The 15,068-nt window shown below is 35.3% G+C and overlaps 2 protein-coding genes and 1 pseudogene across 3 annotated transcripts; 1 reads left to right on the forward strand and 2 right to left on the reverse strand.

Moving 5' to 3' along the window:
• Positions 1–4,019: 4,019 nt before the first annotated feature.
• LOC104725045 (protein DETOXIFICATION 28-like) lies at positions 4,020–6,138 on the reverse strand (annotated as a pseudogene). The gene is made up of 7 exons (XR_015571687.1): positions 5,668–6,138; positions 5,520–5,572; positions 5,331–5,417; positions 5,207–5,250; positions 4,657–4,900; positions 4,448–4,566; positions 4,020–4,350 (listed from the first exon to the last, which is right to left on the reverse strand). The product of XR_015571687.1 is annotated as a protein DETOXIFICATION 28-like (transcript).
• Positions 6,139–7,900: 1,762 nt separating this feature from the next.
• LOC104725044 (uncharacterized) lies at positions 7,901–9,812 on the forward strand. Its single transcript, XM_010443640.2, has 3 exons — positions 7,901–8,261; positions 8,360–8,532; positions 8,631–9,812. The coding sequence occupies exons 1-3, from the start codon at positions 8,175–8,177 to the stop codon at positions 9,604–9,606; spliced, it is 1,236 nt and encodes a 411-aa protein (XP_010441942.1). The 5' UTR covers positions 7,901–8,174; the 3' UTR covers positions 9,607–9,812.
• LOC104725043 (cellulose synthase A catalytic subunit 4 [UDP-forming]) lies at positions 9,803–15,063 on the reverse strand. Its single transcript, XM_010443639.3, has 12 exons — positions 14,754–15,063; positions 14,463–14,655; positions 14,249–14,370; positions 14,083–14,152; positions 13,822–13,984; positions 13,119–13,731; positions 12,908–13,045; positions 12,692–12,817; positions 12,403–12,615; positions 11,754–12,314; positions 10,992–11,342; positions 9,803–10,557 (listed from the first exon to the last, which is right to left on the reverse strand). The coding sequence occupies exons 1-12, from the start codon at positions 14,787–14,789 to the stop codon at positions 9,970–9,972; spliced, it is 3,174 nt and encodes a 1,057-aa protein (XP_010441941.2). The 5' UTR covers positions 14,790–15,063; the 3' UTR covers positions 9,803–9,969.
• Positions 15,064–15,068: the final 5 nt, after the last annotated feature.

Here is a 15,068-nt window from a genome sequence, read left to right on the forward strand (position 1 = left end):
GTCATTAATTCTATCATCTTATAGAATTATGGTGGTTTGTTTAGTACATGTCAAACTTATTGTAACATGGTAAATATGCTTGAAATTGAAATCGCCTTCATATAACCAAGGCAAAGAAAAAAAAAACAAGGCATGCAAGTTCAAAGGTGATGTTGCTGAAAATTCATAAGTTTTACCTATATAGATGTCATCTCTTGTTGATGATTAGAACTTTAGAAGAACAGGTTGCATGTATTTAAATTCTTACTGTTTCCAATCTCAACTTTGCAGGTAAGATACTACTTCTTTGTTGATGGAGGATTAATCTAATAGATGAATGACTCTTCCACAGAATAATTCGACCATCTTTAATAAACTGTAATTAGAGGTAAAGACGTAAAGTTTCATCCGTGATAGGTTCTAAACATGACATATTCAAATTTGAATCTTTTAGATACAAATGAATGAAGGGTTGATATTTGTTCTTTTTTTAATTATGACTATAAACTTTGAAGCCGTAATCATCCATATAAGTCTATAAATGCAAACCTTAACGTTATCATGCATGTGTGTCTTGCAAGTTCGTTGCGTGTACAATACAACTTTTTTTTTCTAATAATGGGCTATACACACAATTACACGCTAAAACTTGATAGTGTAACCAAAGTTTTCAAGGTTAAACTTTTCCATGAGTTATTTTTTCTTCTTTATCGTAAATAAAGCAGATTCTTAAAATTCTCTGGCAACAATTTTTTTAAAAAAAAGGCTGTTTTGTGTGTTTTTCTTAAGCAATCTAACAGATCTATATATAAATATAATCCAGTTCCAACAAACATAATGGATTAGTTATATATTTTTTATAAAACGAAAAATCAATTTTCTTAACCTCAAAAGAAAAGAAAGAAAAAAACTAAACATGATATAATTTAAAAATTAATATAAGTGCTTATTAGAAAACTCGTGTCGAAGTGTTTTTCAATCAAAAATATAATAATTTGCCCGATAAATATATATATGTCCCTTAAGTAAGTTCTTATATTCACATGACAGTATGACACTCAATTGAGAGTTGAGACAATTAAAGATGGAATTAATCAATTCACTCATTAATATTGGGGCCCTAACCTGTGGATACACTGGTGGACAGTATTTATATGGATTACTTTAATCATATAGAGTATATAACAAACAAATGTATTGCAAAACTATGATAGCAAATCAAAGGATAGTTTTTAGATTTATACAAGAAATCATTAATTTCGGGTAGTTAGGCGTCAGTTTGCCAACTCAATTAGATTTAATTTCATCCAACTGAATGATATAATAATAATGTCAATAGTTTTTTTTTTTACAGCAAAATAATAATGTCAATAGTTAAATAACAATAAACACGAAAAATGCATGCCTTTAATTTACTTCTAAGTATAGCAACGGACCTACTTTAAGGGACCATATATAACAATTGGTTTCGCGAATCCCTCATATCAAACACATGTTCAACCAAACCATGAAACACTCAACACCTTGGGCTCTTACACCTAACTGAGATGTTGTGTTCTCGTGCAAAAGTTATTACATTTTTATTCACAATCGGTGTTTATAAAACTTATATCTTGTTCAATGTTTATGAAATTTTTTGCCAAACAAAAGAATAATAAATCAATGTGGCTGCACTAAGTAATATACAGTTTCTTTTATTTTCTTTTACACTAGTTAATATAACTAAAATAGTACAATGGTATGAAATACACCTACTTATATTATTCTCGACGATCGTCATTTTCAACATTTTTGCAATATTATACATCAGGTCAAAAAAAAAAAACTTTCGGATCATTAGCCTCTGTCTGTAATCATTCGTTTCTAACTTCTGTAACTAGTTATAGTATTATTCCATTCGTAATAAATACAATTAATTCATCATATTCAATAGAATTTTTAATATGATTTCTAGTAAATACCGTACGTGTTTTTATTGAAATTATAAAAAAATATGATTAAAGTGAGCCTCTTCTAAATTTCTTGTTTTGTTATACATATATATATATATAGCCGTAGGAAACTTCGATTCATCTATTCAAATCTCAGGAAATTTCCATTCTATACACATTTTTTTCAAAATATGAAATATTGTCAGCCAAAATAAGAAGCATCTAGTGTTTGTCTATATTATCTTTTTGGTTATCTACGTAAATGGACTAAGCCAAACTATTATACGCGTCGAATCTTAGGGGCGTTATATTAATAAAGCCATCAGAAAAACGCGTCACATTTTATAGCTATTTTATAGTATTCTCTCTCTCATATTCTTTGAATTTAAAAAGCTTTGAATTTGTCTGCTTTTTTAAACTAAAACTGTTTGTTTGTTCTCCACGTATTCAATTCTTTCTTCCGTTAAAGTACGTCGAAGTGAATAGTGTGTGGTATTTGAATTGGTCTCATGGGACATGCAAAGTTCTTTCTATTGTTTTCTTTACAAATTTTTTACTATCTTCTATTAACTTTGTAAAGTGAATTTCTCAGTAACCAAATAAAGTGTACAAGTCAGTCTTTATATAGACTTAGCATAGGTTTGAGCAAAAGGAAACTCTTAAGCCTTATTCACTAACTAACTATATAATATATACATATAGTTTAATAGACCCTTCTCAAGCCGAATTGTTTTGCGATGTAAAGAAGCTTGACACAAACAATCGATTAAGAATAGAATGAAAAGATCCCGAGTGCAGAGGTTTAGTCAAGATATCAGTCAGCTGATTGAGGTTAGACACATGTAGAACCTTGATAAAACCTGCTTTCACCTAATCTTTTGTGATAGGACAATCGATTTCCACATGTTTGGTTCTCTCATGGAAGACTGGGTTATTGGCAATATGCATTGCTGATTTATTGTCACAAAAGAATTTAGCCGGAGTAAATACCTTTATGTGTAGATCTTTCAACATTTGATTAAGCCAAAGAAGCTCCTTAGTCGCAACTGCCATGCTCCTGTACTCTTCTTTAGTACTACTCGAGCTAGCGACATCGTGTTTTTTAGATTTCCAGCTTATTAGAGAAGAACCGAGAAAGACGCACACAACAGACACTGATCTTTGTGTATATGTACATGTTCCCCAATCCGCGTCAGCAAAACCGTTGAGACATATTTCAGAAGATTTTGAGTAAAACAAACCCTGTCATGGATTGTTCTTTAGGTACTTCAGTAGGTTGTGAGCTGCCTGTAGGTGAACGTCAGTGGCAGAGGAGAGAAATTGGCTTAGCTGATTCACTGCATAGGTTATGTCAGGACGAGTGATGCAGATATACAACAACCGACCAACAAGTTCTCTATATGGTTTTGCATCCACCAAAAGAGTTCATGTTTCTTTACTCAACGGTTCTTTCGGATCCATAGGAACAGCTTTAGGCTTACATCCTAATAAACCTGGATCCGCCAGCAAATCCAAGCAGTATTTTCTTTGGCAGACCGAGATTCCTTCAGAATTTCTAGCTATTTCAAGTCCTAAGAAAAATCTGGCAGGTCCTAAGTCTTTTATCTTGAACAGATTAGCCAACGCTGCCTTAATAGACCTAACAGCCTCATCACTATCACTTGCTATAAGTATATCATCAACGTAGACCAAAATAGCAGTGTAGGAGGTACATGTGTCCTTCAGAAAAGTGTGTTATCAGCATATGACTGCTCTTAACCCTCATCAGTAAGAGCCTTGGATAAACATTTATACCACTGTATGTTTCAAATCTTATATAATATTAAATAAATTTTCACATATCACATCAAAAAAACTTATTCTTTTAGAGTTAGGCAAAGTCAAATAAAACTTTCACAGATTAACCACTACCAAAATTAAGACAAAAATGCCTCTGAAAAAACTGTTTTCGTTTGGTTACATTAATCAATTATAGTCTACTAAGGAATTATGAACTAGATAAAATAATATATTTCTCGAAAAAAAAATGATAGAAGAACAACTGAACAAGAGAAAGGGGAAGTTGAAAAGATTGTCTATAATGTTAAATTGAAATGATATGTTATATGCTTTATTCAGTAAAAACGATTCTAATTTATTGATCTTTTTGCCTATTTTATAGTTACAATCTTCAGATTTTTGCGTTTGATACAGAAGACCATTTCTTAACTCGAACACTTGCATTTTGTGCCAACAAATTTGAAATAGACAATGAAAACAACTGTGAAAAAAACATATTTGAAGTAAATCATATAAGCAAACCATAGCAACAAACAACAAATTTGAGTTACCTCTTTCTCCCAATCACATCTCATAGTAATAAAAATCAATATCAATGTCTGAACCGCGGTCCCTCCGAATATCATACCCGCCCAAATGATGCTAATTTGATATCAAAGAACTGTAAAAATGTTATAAGCATAAATCACAATATACGTAGATTAACCTTCAAATGATGCTAATTTGATATCAAAGAACTGTAAAAATGTTGGCTTTACCTTGACACCAAACTTGAAAATCCATCCCATGACAAATCCAAGTGGAAGTCCAATGCAATAGTAACATCCCAAATTTATAAATGCTACTAATGATTGCCAACCCGAACCAACTGCAACACCTAATATCAAAGTCAAAAGTCATCACACAATGGTCGGGCGGTTCATTTTGGGATTAAGGAAAAACAAGTTAATCTGTTTATGTGGTTTACCGGAAAGAACTGGTTGGACAATGTTGAGAAGAATCCCAGAAGCTAAAAGAACAGAGAGATTATTGACTGCTTTTAAGACAGTTTCACTTGAAGAGAAGATCCAACTAATGTGGTCAAGAATTTAAGAAATATTATAAGCAGTGTAAATATTGTTCCAGTGATTAACGATTGTGTCACTGATATGATCATTGCAAATCTTGCTCTTTTGCCATTTCCAGCTCCTAATTCATTCGCCACTCGTACCCTTAAAAAATAGGTAACCATCATAATAGTTAATGTTATCCATATGCACAACGAAACTAGCAAAAAGCAATTTGTATAAAAGTGAATGATAAATTTCGATGATCCATCATTCATTTTTTTTAGAGAATACTAGCTGAAGAACGACATATTATGCATAAGTAATTCTATAAACGATTAATTAGAAGCCATGAAACTATCAACTATTCTAACAAGATCTAACGGGTCTTTTCGATCATGAATAACATAAACAAACTAAGCAAAACTGAAAGTACAATGTGTGCGATAGTTAAAATGAGAGATTAGTTACCCGGTCCCCGCGAAAAAAGCATCTCCAAACCATTTATGGACATGCTGTCGATAAAAATGTTGTAGTTATAAAATTTGTACAGAGTAATGTACAAATAGGAATATGATACATATATTTGACGTACCATATAGAGATAGAGTCTACATCAATTCTTGCATTCTCCAAATTTCCAATCATCACAATTAATATCCTATAATACCAATTCTCCAAGCTGTACATATCGAAAAAGTAGTCGTAATTAGAAGTTGTGTTCTCATCTATAAACCAAAAAATATATAAAAAAACGACACTAGTGGCGTTTTACGAATAATACCAAACCACGATTGACCACACAACGTTTCCAACGCAGTCGGTCGCCATTCCAATCTACATTAAACACATATATAAAGTTACTTTCACGAATGATCCCAACATTATAAATTTATAATATAAGCTATATAAAACTTGTTCTTGGAGTATACAAAGAGGCTATAGTTGAAGTCGATGATGACATTGTTGACGATGGAGATGGAAGCGAGTTCGAGCTCTCCGAGGTGGCCAGCAAAGGCCTGAGTGATGACAAAGATCAGGTTGGTCGTGACTCTAGTGAATATGGCTGGTCCAACGCCATAGCTTCTTGGTCTCAGTCCATATCTCTTTCTTTATTTCTCCGTCTTCCTCCTCCGCCACATTTTGGTCCTTTAGTAATAGAGGAATCCTTGCCTTCTCTGTGACAAAGAATAAACCGCAACTCAATCACAAAATCAATACGCAACCAAATCCAAATCAATACTCAACACCAACGAGAATCCAACGTTCATAAAACGCAGAATCCTCTAATTCATCTTGTAAGAACCTCTCAGGGATCTTCACAGAGGATGAATCAAAGTTACAAACCCAGAACTAGAGAGAGAAAGCTAAACTCTAACAAACTTTAACAACAATTTCATTCTAATCTTGTAAATCGATAGTTTTCTCCCTTTAAACTTCAGCTCTTCTTATTCCATCGTGGCCGTTGATGCTATCTTCCCTTTATCACCGTCCACGTGTCTCACTTCATAAACTCTCTTTTCCTATATCACTCTGCAACTTCTGATTGGTCGTCTCTCTCTCCCATCGCTGATTTTTTGTGAACTAAAACAATAAAATGAGTAGAAGAAAGAAACGTGATAATATATTACGATGCGGCAAACCTAGAACATGATCGATTCTGCTTGTTTGTTTTCAACTTATAAAACATTTAAATACATTAAAATAGTACGATTAACAAATTCTTTAAGCAAGAAACACAACGTGGCACGTGATGTTTACTTTCTATTTATTGAAATATATTATTTAATCATACTTATTTTTATAGAAAATCTGATTTAAACAATACGAAATATGACTGGTGCGAGTGTAGAATATTCTTTGTTTTACAAATAAAAACAAATCTATATTAACTTATTTTTGCTAATATTGTTTAAAGTCAAATTAATTTTTGATATTTTTTCTACGAATTGAAATTAAATTATAACATTTTATACTAAATTTACATCGAACATCTAAAAGAACACATATTTTAAAACATACAATAATTTGTAAACGATATTCTCTGTTTTATAGAACGATAATTAAGAAGAAAAAAATATACTACATAAAAACATACTCCTTCTATTTCAAAATATAAGATGTTTTAGAGAAGTTTTATGTTTCATAATATAGGATGTTTTTAAGTTTCTATGTAACTTTTATATTATTTTAGCATTTTATATTAAAATGTATTGTTTTTAATTGATTTAACATGTTAAAAGTAAAGACTTTTTAGTCTGCGTGATTTAGTTAAAACATCCTATATTTTGAAACGGAGAGAGTATCATTTATATCTCTCAAAATCAAATGATATAAACTAGTCAAAATCTCATAGTGGGAGACAACAACAACTACAAACTATAAAAGAAAAAGAAAAGAAAAAAGTAAGAGAAAACTACACAACTTACCTTTTTAATGCTACAATATGACTTCTATAAATGAATATTTGGATATCATTTCAACTCTGAATTAGTGTTTCATGCCAGTTAATATATCGATAACCAAATAGTTTTATAAATCAATAATTGAATAAGGATAGTGTGTAAAATACATTATTTTCTAAGTTCAACAAAATTAAAATTTCATGCACTTTGAAAAGCAGTACGTGAACATTGAATAATGACAATGTGTAAAATGCATATTCTTTCATTTTCTTAAGTCTATTTAGCTCATTGTCAGGATTGAACCAAAATGTCTCTGTTAAACTGACTCTAATTGGGTCAAGTTATTGTGATTTTACAAAGATAAAATAGAACAATATAATACGTAATTAGAGAAATAAAAACAAAACAAATTAAGAAACCATGATTGGGTTTGGATTGGATATTTTAGTATGGATACTCAGACATGGAACTACATATACGATCGACAGCCCTTAATTCAATTTTCATTTTTTGCCGCTAATCAATCCCACCCCCATTTTATCTCGTCCGTACATGTGTCTCATCAAGCTCGTCGTCGAAGTTAGTAGTTGTAAAAAAAAACTAAAAAAGTTTAGTGGACCGACCATAAATGGGTTTACGACGGCCCATTATCCCCAATTTAAAAAAATACTTATTCTTCTTTATTTATAAAGCAGTGGCCCACATAGTAACGGTCCAATTACACAGTCTAAAATGCGTGGGGTCAGACTTCGTAACGGTCATCTACTTTTCCTTTATTTTTTACCCCCACAAAATTAATATATTAATAAACTCAAATTAAAAAAGAAAAGTAAAATCACCGTAAAAAAAAAAGGGAAATCTAAATCCCTAAATTCAACAAGTGAGTCTCTTCAGCTCTTCTTCTAAAGTTGAAAGCTCAGTTAAAAAAAATCATCCATCTCTTTGTGATGTTGACTCTTTAATCAAGCAATCTCTTCAAAGGAATCTGTTATCTTCAAACTCTCTCGCTAGCTCGTTGAGGTTTTTAGAAGAGAATGGGTTGCTTACTAGGTTGCTTCGGTCGTCGGAAGAATCATCGTCGCCGTCAGAGACGTCGTGAATCTTTCCAACCACGTTTAAACGTAAGCTTCTTTTTTTTCTCATGGAAACAAATCTAGTTTTAGCTTCCATTTTTGTTGGGTTTTGTTTGATTTTAAGTAATTTATTTCGTTTTATGTAGAGAATCTCTGAAGGGTCTGCAGAGGATGTTGAGGTGAATCTTAAGGTTCCTGTTGTCGATGAAGTCCCAACAAAGTCTGTAAAGGATGATGATAGAGTTGCTAGTGTTGTGGAAGATGTGACTGTGGTGGAAGTCTCTAAAGTATCTGTAACTCCAATCACTGATGATATCTGGTAAGTATTGTGTGTTTTGTTCTTTTCCTGCACAGACTCATGTTATTTGTGTTTTGTGTTCTATCTAAACAGATTTGAATCTTTTATTTAAATTGCAGTGACAAGGTTGAGGAGAAGAAACACAGTCCGAGTCCGAGCCCGAGTCCGACTAGGAAGAAAGTGACTTTTGACACGAATGTCAAAACATATGAACACATTGTAGTAGATGAATCTGTTGAGTTCTTTGAAGAGAAGAAAGAAGAGGTGAAGACGTCGAGGCAGGCATCTGAGGGGAGTGATGTTACATCTAACTCGTCAGGGTCTTATCCTTCAAACCACAGATACCAGAATTGTAGAGAAAGTGATGATGAAGAGGAGGATGTAACGGATTGTGACGAAAGCGATCTAGATGATGATGATGGTGGGTTACTTGATGAAGACTATTATGATGATGATGGTGATAGTTATGATGATAAGCTGCACAACTGGGATAAACAAGTTTACACTGAGGAGATTGCAGATAACGTTATGGACATAGAGAAGATAGGAGAAAAGACTAATGCGAGTGCTAGAGACAGAAGCGGATATATCAACGCAGTACTGAACCCGATCGAGAATCTCAACCAATGGAAAGCTGTGAAATCCAAAGGAAGAACAACAACACAAACACATTCTCGAAAGGAGAACGCGGTTAATGCTTCCTTCAGCTTGGAGCCTCAACAGGTTGGTGAATTGTCATCATCATTCAGCTTGAACCGGAGATCAAGAGATGAAACTAAGAAACAGACAACTCAAGAAGTAGCTGTTGATGCTAGTCTCTCAACCTGGCTATCCACATCTCCGACGACAACCAGCGGATGCAGCAGTGTTGAAACCGCAATGTCAGAGAAGAAGAAACACTGGAAACCGGTTCAAAGCCACGACGAAAGACCTATATTGGGGGCATTGACTGCAGCGGAGATAAAACAGTTCTCAGCCACGAACTCGCCGAGGAAATCTCCAAGTAGGAGCCCTGAATCACCGATCATCGGAACAGTTGGTGGTTACTGGAACAATCACTCAATGGTCACTAGCAAGTACAGTCGAAGCTCTTAAAACTCGAATTCCACACATGTTTGGTTTACACTGATACTGTGAGTATAAGTTTCATTAATTTATTACCAAGTTTGCCTCTGTGAAATTATTTCCATCACTCTGTTTGTTTTTGTGTGTGTGGTGTGTCTTTGGTTGATGATTACCAAATCGTTATGTGTGTTGTGTAATGTGATTGGATTTATTATATTTCATTCTATTTGTTTGTATTTTTGTCTATTATTTAACATGTGATTCAAAGTATGAATTGTTTTTTCTCCTTACAAAACCCATATGATCAAACAAAGAACACCCAAATCGAAAAATAGCCCAAGCAAAATGGCTCAAAAGGGCGACTAGAAACGCAAACGCAGTAGCGGTGACTAATCAACAGTCGACGCCACACTGTTTCAGTAACGGACCAGTCTGTTTCGGCAAGAACGGATCAATCCTTACCCAAACCAACGAGAAGATAGACGCGAGAAGGATAGACCAAAGCACAACGATCGTCGGGGTTCTGTTTTGTCGACCCATCAAACCTTTGAGGAAAGGGTAGAGATGAACAATGACCCAAAACGCGAAAAACAGTTTCCCAAACAGCGGTCCCCAAGAACCATATCCATTGTTAATAGCGTCAGACACTCCGGCTACAACACCGACCATGTTGAGGATGATGAGTGTGGTCGGAGGGATGAGAAGAGTGGTCCATTTGAAGAGGTAAAGATCTCCAAACTCATCAGCTTCGTCACTGGCTCCTTTTGACGTGACAGTGAAGTTAGTGTCAACACCGAAGAGGACTTTGAGAAGACCTTGAAAGACGGCGAAGAGATGAGCTGAGACACCACCGATGACCCAAAATTGCTCGTTACGCCAGAGGTCGTTGATGCTCACGCCGCTCCAACGAAGTTCTAAGATCGCCGTCGCGATGATTGATAAGAATAGAGCAAGGAACCATATGCTTGCGAAATTGTTTATCTGAATCAAAAGATAGCAAAATGAGTGTTGATAAAATTTGATCATTTCTTCGATTTGTGACAAATCAAGAACATTTAGGGTGGAAGTGTGAATCTTTAGATAATGAAGGGCTAAAAGAGTGAACTTTTATGAATTTTAAGATAGTGTTTAAAGGGAATTTTTGATCATTTTCTGATTTTGTGAGTTTGGTGGGGGCAAATCAACAACATTTAGAAACTTTCCGGGTAAAAGTGTAAAATTTTTGGAGTTTAAAATCTATCAAAATTCCAAATTTATTAAATCTCATTGAATCCTCCAAAATCATTATTTCAATACACCCCTTAAATGTAGGAATTATGAATTGGTTTCTAAAAATTTCTGCAAAATGTGATTTTTAATGATTTATGGGTAAAAGTGTAAACCTAAGGTGTAAGGAAAAACATAATGAGACTTACCGTTGGAATGATGAATTTGCCGGTGAGAAGACAAACGGCCGGGATAGTACAATATGCAAGTAGGGGAATAGAAGTGAAAGGATAGACAATGGTGTTGATGTAAGCAAGACGTTCAAGAATTTTAAGCTTGCCTCCCCAAGCATACCACAAAGGACAATGACGGCTAAAGAAGATTTCAACCGAACCGAGTGCCCATCTAAGCACTTGGTGCAACCGATCAGACAGATTGATAGGAGCTGATCCTTTAAAAGCTGGTCTTTTAGGCATACAGTAAACTGATTTCCAACCTCTACAATGCATTCTGAATCCTGTTAGAATATCTTCTGTCACTGATCCATAAATCCATCCAATCTGAAAAAAAAAAAAATTCAAATACCAAATGTAACATTAGAGTTCACACTCAAACCATTATCATTACCATAAAACTACATCATGTTGGTTATCATTCAAAAATAAATAAAAGGTTTGATAATATTGATTTATCAAATATATAGTTGATGAATTTTTTTGTTTAAATTAGAATCATATTTTTTTAAAATATAAATGAAATTTTAGAATCGAAAATAAAATTTTGCAAACTGATTTTTACTTGATTTTTTTTTAAACTAATTTTAGTTAATCTTTGAAATTATAACTCTAAAATGAAATTTCGAAAAATTATTAATATTTTGCAAACTAATTTTCACTTGAAATTATTTTGCTCATTGGTATAGCAATTCTGCAATATTAACATAATATAACCCATATATTACTACTATTTACCTCTTTGCCCCATTCAGTCTTCTCTTCGTAGCCACAGCTAATAACATGAATGGCTTCTTTGATCAACGAGCTCGTGTTCGTCGCCTCCGGCAAACCTCCCTTCTCCATCAACGTCGATGTAATAAACACAGGTGACATCCCAAACCTCTTCTCAAAGTTCTTCTGCGACATCAACGAAGATTTCTCAAGCTCATCGTATCCTTCAAGCCCTTCTTCAATGTCTTCCAAATCAAAAATCGCCTCCGTAGATCGCTTCCTCGTATAGCTGCTGCTCATCATCGTAGTGTCATCACTCTTCTTCTTGCTCTTCTTCCTTAGTTTAGATAACAAGCTCTTGATTCCTGATTTCTTCTTTGACGGATCTGATGATTTCGATTTGTGATGGTGACGGTTACCTCCGCCGCAGCAACAGCATAGCCACGACGGCCAACAGTCGCAAGTCATCTTCTTGCGTTTTTCCGATACCGGAGGTTCGTATCCGTATAGTGCTGGTCTGTTGAATACACATCCTGTTCCTACATAGACTGGTCCTTGGATCCCATCTAAGCCTCTCATGTTTATCTACAAGATTGACACAGATGTATATTAGGGTTTTGAATTTGAATTTGGGGGTTTTTGTTGTGGTGATGAAGATGATGAAGAGGCTTACATCGAAGAAGACGATGTTTCTGTTGGCGTATCGATCGTTGTGATCGATTCCATCGAATCTTTGAGGGAATTGAACATAACAAAGCTTTTTACCAAGCTGTGGATCCATTAGGAAGCACATTGATTCTCTTATGGCTTTACTGTTGTTGATGTAGTGATCACAATCTAGATTGAGCATGAATGGAGCATTTGTTAGCACTGCTGAGACTCGCACCTGCAACATTTCCCCAAAAGTTAGATTTGGTTTCTGACAGAGCCTTTTTATGGCTGGTTTGGTTTGGTTTACTTACCATTGCATTCATGGCTCCAGCTTTCTTGTGGTGTGCATAGCCAGGACGCTTCTCTCTCGATACATACACAAGACGTGGCAGTTCGTTACCGTCGATGTCGAATGCTCCTTCTTTTCCTAGATACACCTGAAACTCAAAAGTAGTTTTGTTTAGTTTCCAAGGTGGAATCTTTGATGGTATATCGGAAGCGTTGGGTTTTGAGGTTTTTGCAGTGACCTGAATCATCCCAGGATGATCACGAGTGTTGTTCCCAGGCCATGGTGTACCATCTTGCATCACCCAACCTTCTTCAGGCTTCTTCTGAGCTTTAGCTACTAAAGCATTGATCCTCACTTTGAATTCTTCATATTCCCTCTGCAAAACATGGATAAGTGTAAGTGAAGACCCGTCGTATGATTTTTAAAAGTAAAGATGTTTCTTCACTGACCTTCATTGCTCTGCGATCTTTGACGAATGTAGTTTGGACTTTATCCTTCAAGTAATCAATCTTCTCAGAGAAGTAAAACTCTGGAGCTCTTGGCTCGACATTGTACTTCTTGCAAAACGGAACCCATCTCCTTGCAAACTCTGAAGTTTCAGACAATGTATCGAACAGGAGCATCGATGCACCGTCATCAGACACATAGCAGCTCACCTTATTAACTGGGTAATCAACAGCTAAGATCGAGAGAATAGTGTTGGCTGTGATTATCGGAGGTTCCTTAAGTGGATCCACCGTACTGACAAACACATCAACTGGTGCAAGCTTGTTCTTTTCACCATCCCGTTCAAATCTCATTGAGAGACGGTCAAGGTATGTCTCTCGGTTAATCGGAAACCATTTCGGGAACTGATCGAGGATCCAAGAGAGTGCGAACCAGATCTCACAGATGACTGAGATAAGCCAGAGAGGGTATGCGTCTTTGGCTGGTGTCAAGATACGGAAACGGAAGAAGAAAACTAAGATAACAAGACGAAGAACGATCACGATTCGGTATGGACTGATTTTGCTAGACGAGATTGGGACTTTTCTCCAGAGAGGTTGTCTTGCTTCAGCATCTCTGTAATGTAATCAACAAGAACTCAGTTACTTACTCTTCAAATATTTATTACTTGAGATGAAAGAAAGATCAGTGTTTTCTTATTGTTACAAGTATTCGTCTTCTTCATCATCTTCTTTGTCTTGATCATTTGTTTGATCTCCCTTTACCACTAAACCTCTCTTCTCTTGCCTCGCTTTCCATTTATCTACTCGCTCTTTCCACTCAGCATCTGTGTAGCCATCTCTCTCTGCTTCAAAGTCTTTCCCCAACACTTCAAATCAAATCACATAGAAACATGCCTCATAATTTGCTCTTATACATCTCTATGCATATAAAAATCACACATAGCTAGATATATTTTCTATATACCACTTCCAGTGGAAGAAAAGGCTCGACCATTTGGACGCCATTGCTGCTTGCTATTGTAGTCTCCATTTTCCTGCAATACCCATAAACTACTCAGAATCTTGATCTCGAATGGGAATGGGAGATTTCGAAGAAAAGAGAAAACAATCAATCCAAGTCATTTAGATACCGATCCATAAGCAAAATTCTGGTGAATGGAGGAAGCATCCTGGCGGTTCTTGATATTCAACTCATCATCTGAACCATCAAGACCATTGTTTCCTTCTTCATCTCCATCTATTTTAGGAGAGCCTTCAGAAAAAATCATTTCACCAATATGAGATGAGAGTCAAGCAAGGGTTATCGATTTGTAAAGACCAAAACAGGGTTTTGGTGTAATTTACCTTTGTGGCGTTTGTAAAGAGTGTTGCACTGAGGGCAACATTTGTTACCGTTGCTACGCTCATATTCATAACAAGGTTTGCAAACCGGGTAAGCACACACGTGACATGCCACAAAATTCTGGCCATTGTCGTCGTCTTTGACCTCATCGCCACAGACTCTGCAGATCTTAGCTGAGAAGGAGGAATGACGATGCTGCATCCATTAAAAGAACGTCATGCAAACCCAGCTGAATAATTTGTATACAAAACACAGGAGACGAGTTTGGTTTTGTTTAGTTCTTTCTCTCTTACCTCATCGTCGAAGCTAGCCATGGTGTTTGGTTCCATGGCTGAGGCAAGCTGTGCTCAAAAGCAGAGCAGAAGGTGATATAGAGAAATGTATGTGACTAGGTGTTTTTTAAGATTGAAGAGATCAGATATGTAATATAATGGGAAAAGGTTAGAATTTTCTGTGAAGAAAGCTGAGGTTGTACCAAACTGTGAGGTGAAATTGGGTCTGAGGTTTGTGTCATAAGAAAGCTTCAAGAGACAGCAACAAGATTTGGTGGAAGAAGGAGACAGCTCAGTGTAGTCAGAGTATTATTTAATTGCTTGAGCTTCCAACTT

The sequence above is a fragment of the Camelina sativa genome, chromosome 11, assembly GCF_030686135.1.
Source record: "Camelina sativa cultivar CO46 ecotype springtype chromosome 11, ASM3068613v1".
In the NCBI taxonomy this organism is placed as follows: Eukaryota; Viridiplantae; Streptophyta; class Magnoliopsida; order Brassicales; family Brassicaceae; genus Camelina; species Camelina sativa.